At 38.3% G+C, this 10770-nt stretch overlaps 1 protein-coding gene across 2 annotated transcripts; it reads left to right on the top strand.

The window, feature by feature from the left end:
- Positions 1 to 1010: 1010 nt before the first annotated feature.
- On the top strand, positions 1011 to 8680 carry LOC143470180 (E3 ubiquitin-protein ligase makorin-1-like). Of its 2 annotated transcripts, none has more exons than XM_076968131.1 (12): positions 1011 to 1423; positions 2473 to 2598; positions 3408 to 3479; positions 3975 to 4057; positions 4381 to 4501; positions 4726 to 4828; positions 4938 to 5027; positions 5114 to 5235; positions 5469 to 5579; positions 5712 to 5859; positions 6193 to 6423; positions 6601 to 8680. In XM_076968131.1, the coding sequence occupies exons 1-11, from the start codon at positions 1353 to 1355 to the stop codon at positions 6418 to 6420; spliced, it is 1275 nt and encodes a 424-aa protein (XP_076824246.1). In that variant the 5' UTR covers positions 1011 to 1352; the 3' UTR covers positions 6421 to 6423; positions 6601 to 8680. The 2 variants fall into 2 exon arrangements, with proteins under 2 accessions (XP_076824246.1, XP_076824245.1); XM_076968130.1 differs by having other exon boundaries at positions 6193 to 6430.
- The last annotated feature ends 2090 nt before the right edge of the window (positions 8681 to 10770 follow it).

The following is a 10770-nucleotide window of genomic DNA, read 5'->3' as shown; positions in this document are numbered from 1 at the left end:
TAATTCAACACTCATAAAAATTAAAAAAATTATATTTTATCGAATATTACACCATCATTATAATGAAGTTACAAGAGATTATTTACGGAATCGTAATACTATCTCAATGTTATAAAATGTTAAACATGAAACGTAAACAAATAGCCTACATTTAAAAACCGATGGAAGGCAGGTTATTTGCATATACGGCGTTTCAAAATTGCAGCATGCATTATAAATACCGCTACTATTTTACATGTATATTCGAGAATAAATTTTTCCACTTCGATATATTTTTAAGGGTTTTTAGATGTAAAACAAAATTTGTTTTGAAAATTTTAGCCCGATTTCAACTAAATTTAAAATATGGCACTGGAAATGGGTAGCAATGTTTACTTCATCTCATGAAGGCAAAAAACCAGGCTACGTTATTATTTCAGTTTGTGAGAATAAACATCATGTGGTGTCAACGTGATCTGGAAATTAAAAGTTGATAGCCTGAGCGATCTTTAATCTCCCACTGGTTATGAAAGCTATTCAGCATTTTCAATAACAGTCCCTTGTCAAATTCCGAAAAAGCTGCCTACACTGCGTCAATAAAAGCTTGCCTGAAAACGATCAATCTAATTTGTCCTTGAAGCGCATGCAACATCAAAATACATTCTTTTCCTCGCGAGTTTTCGATTCCTCGTTTATCATTGCACTCGTGGAAAGCGAAATTCCAGTGACGTCATTAATAGAGTTTGACTTTAATTTGACGTGTTCCAACCACCAACACCCTTGAGGGCGGTATGTTGAAAAACGCACGAGCTTTGCGTGACGTTTACGCATAATTTGACCAAACTTACGTAATATGACAAAATATACTGAATGAGTAGACGCAGTTAAGTGATATTAATGACTAATGTAGTTTTTTGGTCAGTCCGACAATTTTTATGTTGATGTTTGTAACCCGACATCATCACAACAAAACATTCGCCCTTTCTGCTGACGTCACAAAGGTGTTATGTCAGCTGACAGGCTAGCTTATAGGTTCTGTGTCACAGCGTACCGTACCGTAGAAGAAGTTGTTTGCAGCCGTTTTATGTTGTTCTGTGATGTTTGACAGCATTTGTATATCTTTTACGTTGGCATAAGAGAAGAGTCATAATTTGCCTACACTGTAAGGTGAACCCGTTTTGTGCTGGTCGTTGTGAGGCGTCGGAATCAGTAGGAAAGTCAAGGCAATCACTGAATCACACACTTGATCAGTGCACTGAAAGCCTGGACGACTGCTGATAAGTTCGACGAAGCGAAACAACTGCAATACCCATAACTGGACCAGCAGCAAAGCCAGAAAACGTTTCATTTCAAGATAAACTGTTTTTAATTCAATGGCAACAAAAAAATCCGAGGAAAATCCAGACAACAATGACGAACCATGGACAAAAAAGGTTTTATGCAGGTATGAACGTTGCATGATAAGCTTGTCTTTAGGCTCCCCGATGTAACATAATCTAGGATAATTTCCATAAAACGTGCAGTAAAAATTTAAGTGTGGCAGTAGGCTAATTACCAAATACCATCGATACTATAAAAGCGCTATATACCACTATATACCATATACCACTAGCCTATCGCACTGGATTGTTTTGGACTTTTTGACAAAAGCTTGTGCAAAAGGTTTAGTAGTGCAGGTTTAATTAAGTTGTGTATTTTGATGCTTTAACAAACCTCTGCTGTCTCTGTACTGCCTGTTATTTAAAATATATTAAATAATGTAAAAATGCTTAAATTATGTCCCCTATTGATTTGCTCCACCTAAAATGCGCTACATATGATGGTGTAGTTTCACAAAAATTGCACTTGGGAATGCTCTTGCAGACCGGCATGCATAACACATATGTGCATCAGTCAGTCTTGAACTTCTGCCATTCTGAAGAAGTTAATTTAAAGCAGCAGAGAGATCATAGAGGTTTTATTGTGCTGGTCATTGGTGCATTTTGAAATGAGCTTGAAGGTCCCAACACATGACATGACTGTTAATTGTAGAAATCCTTCAACCTATAAGTCACAAAGTGTTGATGTTAAATCCAAACCTGTTTAAATACCAGTGGCGCAGAGAGGCAGATGGCAGACATGTGTTAGGATTAAGGATGTTATTAATTATTTGACCTGGCTGAAATGTTTAAAAACAATCAGAACATTAAAGTTAAAAGAATTTGTTCTGAATTGTCAGAATTATGCGTAGGTTAAGCTTGCCAGATGATTTTCTTATGCTACTGCATATAATGAAAGTGATTTTGTAATATTCTTCACTAAGCTTGGTCCCATTCAGTGGCTCTAATAAACTATTCCAAATATGGTAAAATCGCATAGCATTTAATTAATAAAAAAATGCTTCCATTTAGTTGGTGCGGTGCTTGGGTGGTGAACATTTATGAATGAATTTAAAACTTCTCATGGTTATATCCATGATGTCGGTTGCTGTTAACTATAATTTTGCTTACACAGGTACTTTCTTCATGGGATTTGTAAATATGGAAGCTCATGTCGATACTCACATAACAGAGATACAGCCCCAGACTTAGTTTGCCGTTATTACCAAGATGGCCATTGTAGTTATGGTGAACGCTGCAGGTATAACTTTTGTCTTTTTTTGATCGTCTATATCTGAATGAATTGTATTTTCAACCAGTTCTTTTTAGCGTATTTGTTAGCATTTTGTTGACTTATTAAATTCCCTGTACCGTCCGACCTCGTTAATCCGGACCACTTTGTTTCGTCATAAAATATCGGTTTAGCGGGGTATCCAGATTATCGGAAAGTGAAAAATCATTCAGTCTTACAAATGCAACACTGTGTTCAGAAAGCAGTATGCACCATACTCCAAATCAAATTATCGAGTTTCTGGCTGGACAGAAATTAAAATAAAATTGTGTCCTTAGTGTCGAACCCCAGAACTACCGCATTAAAGACGAATGCTCTAAACATTATCTCAGCGCCCTTAATGCATAGATAATAATTGGCTATTGTTTTTGTCAACTAACAACTGTTTCTAGGACAATCGTGAATCATTTTCGCTTCACTCCTGATAATCCGATTTATTGGATTTTATTGCAATTGCTTTAGCACGTTTGTTCCAATGCTTTTGTGTTTAGTCGGACAGCGCGGTTTCCGGATTAAAGTAGTAAAATACGGATAACAGGGATTACGGGTCTTTGGGGTCCGGATTAACGGGGTCTGAATGTATTAATATAATTTATAAAAGTGGCTTTTATTTTTTATATAAATCCTAAAGGTTGACCTGTTTGTGATAATTGAAATTTATGCACTTAGTAAATTCACTAGGCTTGTTTGTAGGTTGTTTGAGCTGGATTCATAGCTGCACAACCACACCCCATTTCATGATTTCTTGATTTATCATGACTCTTGTTAATTTTCTGCAGATATGATCATGTTAGGGTGGACAAGAGAAATAAAAGCAACAATGACACGTCACAATCAAAAACCTCTGAAAGGTGAATTTTTTTATTTTACCGAAAATGTTGTTGTTTGGGCTGGTAGATTGTATGATAAGGACCAATGCAACTCTGTGTTTCTTCATATTTATGCCTTTGCAATAAGTTGGTGAGAAATGTTTAATTTAATGTAGCCGGGTCTTCAGTGTGTCCACAAAGCAAGTTTAGCTAACACCCCCATAAATAACGCAAATACGTCACTTAACATTTTACATCTATACCAGTCCACAGCAAAATGCAAACTATCTTGTAGTTGTGTGTGGATAAATCGGTATTTCCACCAAGTGTTAGACATGAAAAGAGTTATTTACTTAATACTAGTTACCACCATTGAAATTGTTGACATAATTATACATAGTACTGCCAGTTAACGTCTTAGGCCGCGTCAGGTGGTTGCATTTCCTGTGTTATGATGACAGAATGTATAACACTCTGCTTGTAACATGATGAACAGTTAAAAGCTACTTACTAAATCTTTGAGATTTTCTTCTTCAGTTCACCCTTCCATAGTACATCACACGATGTTGATTGGGTGAACGCCGTAGAATTCGTCCCAGGGCAACAGTATTCACCAAGAGGTAAGTTTCACATTGTGCTCAGTTCAACTGAGAGTTACGTGATACTTTGAAGGAGAAACTGTTAGAAGTTTGGTTGTTTCATAATGACGATATTTATAGATCTAATTTCACTCAATACCATACATTGGCTCATTGTTTTCAAAAGCCTTCACGTTACAGTTTGTAAGGTCGATAGTAACAGTCCGATGTTTATTTTGGTGATTCGCCAAATATAGCTTCTGTTTTACATAACATGACCTTGTTTAAAATTTGCTGTTAACGTGGCTTTTTTCATTGTGATTTGCTTTTGCAAAATTTATTGAGTAACTATTTTCAAATTTCAGACTTTGGATCTTACAGCTCTGTCCTTAAACAAGGACTTGACACATCTCCTGACCCAGGGCAAGTGTCGGCTTCTCAAAAATTTGACGAGATTTGCCCATTTGCATTGAATGGAGAGTGCGAGTAAGAAAAATTTGGCCTACACTCGCTAGCTAAGCTGGATTGTTTCTCAGAAGATGTTTTTGGTTGCAAAAGCAGCTTTTTGAAAAAATAAAAAAGCTAAACTAGAACAAAGCATTTTACTTACGTACTGTCGTGATAGTGTGGAATAATGTCGTGCAGCGTAATGAATATAATATGGTGGTGAATGTAACATAATTGCTAACAAGGTCTTAAAATCATCCAAGGTATGGCGACCAATGTGCATTCGTACACGGACTTCTGTGCGACATGTGCAACTTGTACATCTTACACCCCGACGACTTGCACCAACAAGCACAGCATAAAGAGGTGAAGTACCAACAGACTTGTTGTCAACTGATTTACAATAGAATTATTTAAAGTTATAGAATTGTGAGATGTTGCAATGTGATTCACATTATCCTCTGTGATGTCACAGGAATGTATGCAATATCACGTTGAAGACCTGAAAGAATCGTTCAAGATCGCAGAGAGTCGCGACGCCGTCTGTGGAATCTGCATGGAAGTGGTGAGCGTATTGTCAACTAACTTTGCACCATTCACGAGATACCCGCAGCTTTGGGAAGTCTTGCTTTCTCATCTCAATCGTTGCAGGTTTGGGAGAAAGATGAAAAGGATCGCAAGTTTGGGATTCTTGAGAATTGTAACCACATGTTCTGCTTGGATTGCATAAGGAAGTGGCGAAGCGCAAAAGCTTTCAACAACACTGTTGTGAAGTGAGTGTCGAACTGCCCGATCTGGAAAGGAATATTGATTTTTGAATCAAATTTACTTACATGAGATATTGAGTTGGAATGTATATTATATCAATTTGTGGTTTCTTTTTCGCTGTTTAACAGTAATTTCTTGCAACACCAGTAGAAGTCAAATTTGATTTTAATATTGACCCAAATATTTAAGCAACTACAAAGTAACCTCACCAACTTAAATTTGACGCTTTCACGTGCAGGGCATGTCCCCAGTGCAGGGTCTCATCATCATTTGTCACTCCGAGTAGCACCTGGATCGAAGACAAAGAAGAAAAAGAAAACCTGATTAAAGGCTACAAGGACCATTTGAGGTTTGACAGAAATGTTTGCCCGTTTGTTCTTATTCCTGGTATGTTTGTCATGTCACAAGGAACCAAGTCCTGGTTGATTGGTGGTGATTGTGGTGGTTTTCTTAACCTAGCTGTGAGTATTTGTTCTTCCAGCAACAAACCGTGCAGATATTTTGACCAAGGTCGTGGAAAATGTCCTTTCGGTTCAAATTGTTTTTATCTTCACGCCTATCCAGATGGCAGCAAGCAAGATCGCAGTAAAGTGGACTCAAAGAATGTCGAAGGAAAGAATGGCAGACGGGTGAGGCTTTTTGTAAAACCTCAGCACCCTTATATTTTAATGGCGCAATAATATGATGTTTATAGAATACAGTATCACCACTCAAAACAGCTCAGCTCTTATTGTCTGATGTAGGGGGACATTTCGTTCGTATTTTGTTCTGATATTCTGGTGGTTCCTTTTTATTGTGTTTTTATTTGTCATAGTAAGTTTTAAAACTTACCCGAAAGAGGTCAAATTTTCTTCAGTGCATTGAAAGCAAATGAGTGAATACTTGATAAAGAATAAGAACATCCAATAAATACAGAATAACTGCTAACAATGGTACATTTGCCAAACAATAAAACTTTCCAGACCATCGATCCAAACTCGCTGTGGGATTTTATCGGAGAACGAAACGAGGGAGGGAATCATTCCTCCAGTCTCATGGAACTCCTGCAGCATGACTTGGAGCTCCTGGATGTTGTTTATCTTCTGGGAGAGGACTCCTTCTCATCGAGTGAGGAAGACTACGATGCCCTCGAAACACTCGAGCATCGATTTCTTTATGGGAGCGATGAGTTTCTGGATGTGGATGATTAAGAGGTCAAAGGTCATTATTTTATGTTCAGTTCATTTAAGATTTCTGCTTGGATTTGATTAATACAAAATCTTGCCACCGTGCAAGTTATATAACTACGAGGCGTTTTCCATTTTTTCTGTGAATTCTCCTGGTTCCAGTTGTCTTGAGAAAAATGCATTAATATCAGTCATTATTTCCAGGTATACTGCGTCATGTACATACAGACTGATGTGTTGTGTGTCCCTGTATAACCTAAACATTGCAAGATAGAGTTTTGAGTCGAAGATGTATTAACGTTGATACAATGTGCCCTTATTGGCTACAAAAACGTAAATGGACATGACGATGGTCACATGATGAGTGGGTTGGTAATTAATGTTCGTTGCCTGCTGCCTAGGATGGATTTCAGGTGTATGTGTTTCTCCAGAAAACTAAAGGTATTTCGTGAAAAAACAAAGACTTGTGCTTTTATCGAAAAATATGTACATACCAAAATAGCCGCCACTGTTTTTCGTCTGTTTTTAATTTTAAGCTTTTACGAACTTACCGCAAAAAATTACCGATAAGCCACCAAACGCTTCGATAACCACTCTATGCAATATCATCCAATTTGTGAAAATTGCCAATCAAACCGATACCGCTATACAAGTAGCTGCATTGTCACTGTGTTTGCGCACGTGATATATTTCCTCAGAAAACCATGTTTGTGCCTTTTCCTTTGCTTGATTTTCATTTAAATTTCACTTTTCGACGCTAACCAACTTTTTTACACTCCCTAGTATTCAAATTGTTATTGGTTAATATCATAAGCGAGTTGCAATAGTACTGTCAATTTTCATTTGTGTAAAATAACTACCAGTATTCTGTTACAAAAATTTGCACCTAATTTTTAAGATTCATATTCTTTTCAAAAATGGTCTGTTTGCTCGACCGCGCTCAAATCAAGATTTTTTCAATGGAAACCCTTTAATTAGCAATCTTTGTTCCGTCAAGTAAACTGCCCAAACAGAACCCCTGTTCAGAGTAACGTTTTTTTCTTTTTGAGCTATTGGCTATTTAAAAGATCACATGCAATATTGCAATTCAGCAGGCTTGGGTTTACCAGCAGTGTGCAACCTCTTGATTTTCATTCGTTCAACGTAGCTACTTGTCTTGTGTACCCCTTTTTATCGATTCCAGCAATATATGAATTCTAAGCAACTCACCTCGCAGCTAGTTGCATCACGCGATGTTTCATATATCTTCATGTTTTTAGCCTTTTATCAAAAGTGTTCGATCTTTTCTTGTCAATTTCAACGTTAAATGTGTTCTTGCCGCCGCAAACTTTTCCTTACGAGCTTCTCCGAGGAAATTTTAAACCTGACGTGAACAAAACCCCGCGCCCCCACTGTGATATCTAACTGGTCAAGAAATTGCAAAACGGCGCCAAGGACCTATTTCTTTGCACGTCAGCTGTGCTGCTTTTATAAACCTAAACCTATATAGGTGTTCATTTTCTTTGAAAAAGTTTTTATCTGTAAATTCCACGCAAAATCGCACTGTGATCTAACTAATACAAACAGGTGGAAAAACTGCTCTGACGTCTTTGACTTCAAATTTTGTGCTGAAAATGTCGCTAATTAAGTTATTTAAAGTTGCCTTTTTGACTAGAAACGAAAATCCGTTTGCCGCTTGGTGGTAGCAACGACTTGTTTTTCCGTTTTCTCGGTTCGCGCACTGCTGGCTCCAGACACGAGCATTTTCCATTTTTTATTCGATGTCACCGATCTTTAACAAAAGCGGTTACAACCCCTGTTCATTGGCGCTCTTCCACTCACCACTAACTCGCTTGGTGCAAATTTTAGCCCAGTTTCTTGGTGGCTTTTCGGTCTATTTCATGGACGTATCCAGCTGCGGTGACACTGGCAGTCCCAGTGTTGGTGGGCTCGCTCAAGCATAATCGAATTTACATGTGTTCGTTGCCGTAAAAACACTTCACACGTATTCAGACTGACTTCCGCTCCAACATTAAGCCAGATGTCACCCAGGTTGTCATTGTGTATTTGTATAATGTTGTGTTTCGTTGTGAGTTATGAATTGGTGATCGTATATGCGGCAATTGTTACTGTAACACTTGTATCTTGTACAGCTGTATCTCATGTTTTAACCTTAGGCTATTACTTGATGATTTCTGTGTCTGTTTTATTCAAGACCACTTAAACCGTGCTTGGTGAGGACCGTGTGTGTGATGTTGTATTTACTCGTAACTCAAGATAATGAAAATAAACTGACGGAATTGAAGTGCGGCTTTGTATTAAATAAATTTGTTAGCTATTAGATTTTTCACCAAAACGCTGCCCAGCGAAATTTACGGTGTTAAGCACATGCTCGCGAACAACTAATGAACGTTACTTTTCCAAAATTAAAAATTCACTGACATTTATAAATTAAAGATATTGATGGATAGCGACAAATACATTGCACACAAAGTGCGTCGAAAATATTGGGTTAAATTCCACAAAATAAACTCCATTCTAAAAGCTTTAGTTTCATTTTGTGGCCAAAGGATATCTTGTCCCTCAAGTAAAAGATGAGCTGCTAATCGTTTGGTTCAATGGCTTGCGCATCCCGGAGTACGAAAACCTCTTTAGTAGCACAATTCACTGTTATTCTACAAATATTTAGTTTTTTTCTCTGTCGATTGGAAAGCTTGCGCCATCGGTAAGCCTGTCCAATAGTTCACATTGTATCAGTTGCAGAATCATTCGGGTAAATTACAGCGCATGTCTGACGAGGTCAATGAAACATCGGTTTATGGATAAAAAAGTATAGTGACAAAAACAATACCCGTTGTTGCCTCAAGCCTTGGGGAATGAAGTTGATTTCGAGTGGTGTCAATTATAGTAAAAAATGAAGAAACTTGACATGTTGTTGAATTACTAATTTACAAATGAAAATTTCCACGCTCGAGAAAAAGATTGGCCTTATTGCAGTGAAAGAATTCGTTTCCTGGAAAAACCATAAACCAATCTGTGGATAATGTACCCGTCGTCAACTACTGCCAGCATTTCATTTAATTACCACTAGATGCCGGTATTTTACATATTGATTACCGCTTATTTGATGTTGTCTGAACCGAGTTGACCAAATTCTTTAGTAAAATAAAAAAAACAGGATCTAGTTTGGCTCTCAAAAAGGTTAACTTTGTATTTTTCCACACCCCACCCCTTATTTAATGGAAGTTTTTCTCAAGTCAGTACAGTAAATGTTGTAAAATTGAATACAACATTTTTTAACATATTGCACGGTTGTTCTTTCAGCTCACCTATTTTTTTTCTTAGGGCAAAAATTTTGCGGTTGCAATTTTGCGGTTCAATTGCAATCGAGCTCAATGGGCTCTGTCAGTACCGGCCCTCGCCTGGTGGCTTCGGCCCAATCAACATTGCCCGCTTTGACACCGAGAGAAAGCACACTACAAACTGGAGGATCACTAGCTGTCGCTCCGAAAGTGCGTGAATTGAGGACTCAGAAGACTTGCTTCTACTGTGGCGGTGCGCTACATAGTCGTAATTATTGTCCCGCCCGTGATCGAGAATGTCGTAATTGTGGAAAAAGAGGCCATTTCTCAAATGTCTGCCGCAGTAATCGCTCTTTTCTACAAACTTCTAAGGCTCTAAGCAATCCAAGGAATCAAGAATCAGAGTATCAGAACGGTATTCTGCCATCGCCGCTAAAACATCTGGGACCTCATTTCTGGCAGGTGCTCCCGGCTGCCTCCAACGTACAGTCGTCAACGCTGTCATTGAAGGCCGACTCGTTAAAGCCTTGTTAGACTTCGGCGCTTCAGAAAATTTTATCGATAGCTCTTTAGCTGAAAACATCAATTTAAAACCGGAAGGAAAAGTGAGTGATATAACCTTGGCTTCCACTGAACTGCAGTTGGAAACACAAGGTCATGTTAAAGCAGCCATTCAACTGCTTGGCCGGAGCTACTCTAACGTTGTGCTGGACGTAATGCATAACTCTTGTGCCGATATTATCTTGAGGCAGAAGTTTCTACAAAGACATGAGGCTGTTACTTTCGAATTTGGTGGAGCTGAAAATCCTCTTGTAGTGTCTGCTGCTTCGAAAAAGGTTTTCGCGGTAGCGGCAGCCGATGTTGACCCACCCAACTTGTTCGAATTTATGCAAAAGGATTACTACCCTGTCGCTTCTCGCACGCGTTCCTACTCGAGGGAAGACTCCGCCTTCATAAAAGCCGAAATTAAAAGATTAATTTTCGAAGACATCATTGAGCCGTCGAAATCGCCTAGGAGAGCTCAATTACTAGTGGTGCGAAACCGAGAAAAATGTCGTTTGGTGGTCGACTACTCGCAAACTGTCTTACAGGA

The sequence above is a fragment of the Clavelina lepadiformis genome, chromosome 9 (assembly GCF_947623445.1).
Source record: "Clavelina lepadiformis chromosome 9, kaClaLepa1.1, whole genome shotgun sequence".
NCBI lineage: Eukaryota > Metazoa > Chordata > Ascidiacea > Aplousobranchia > Clavelinidae > Clavelina > Clavelina lepadiformis.
The sequence above is the reverse complement of the archived record's forward strand: the minus strand, read 5'-3'. Positions and strand labels throughout refer to the sequence as shown.

Excerpts from the sequence above, each read along its gene's own strand:
- LOC143470180 (XM_076968131.1), top strand. The coding sequence starts at position 1,353 with ATGGCAACAAAAAAATCCGAGGAAAATCCAGACAACAATGACGAACCA. Across the intron at positions 4,058-4,380 it reads GCAACAGTATTCACCAAGAG|ACTTTGGATCTTACAGCTCT; the intron begins GTAAGTTTCACA and ends TTCAAATTTCAG. Across the intron at positions 5,028-5,113 it reads GTGGAATCTGCATGGAAGTG|GTTTGGGAGAAAGATGAAAA; the intron begins GTGAGCGTATTG and ends CAATCGTTGCAG.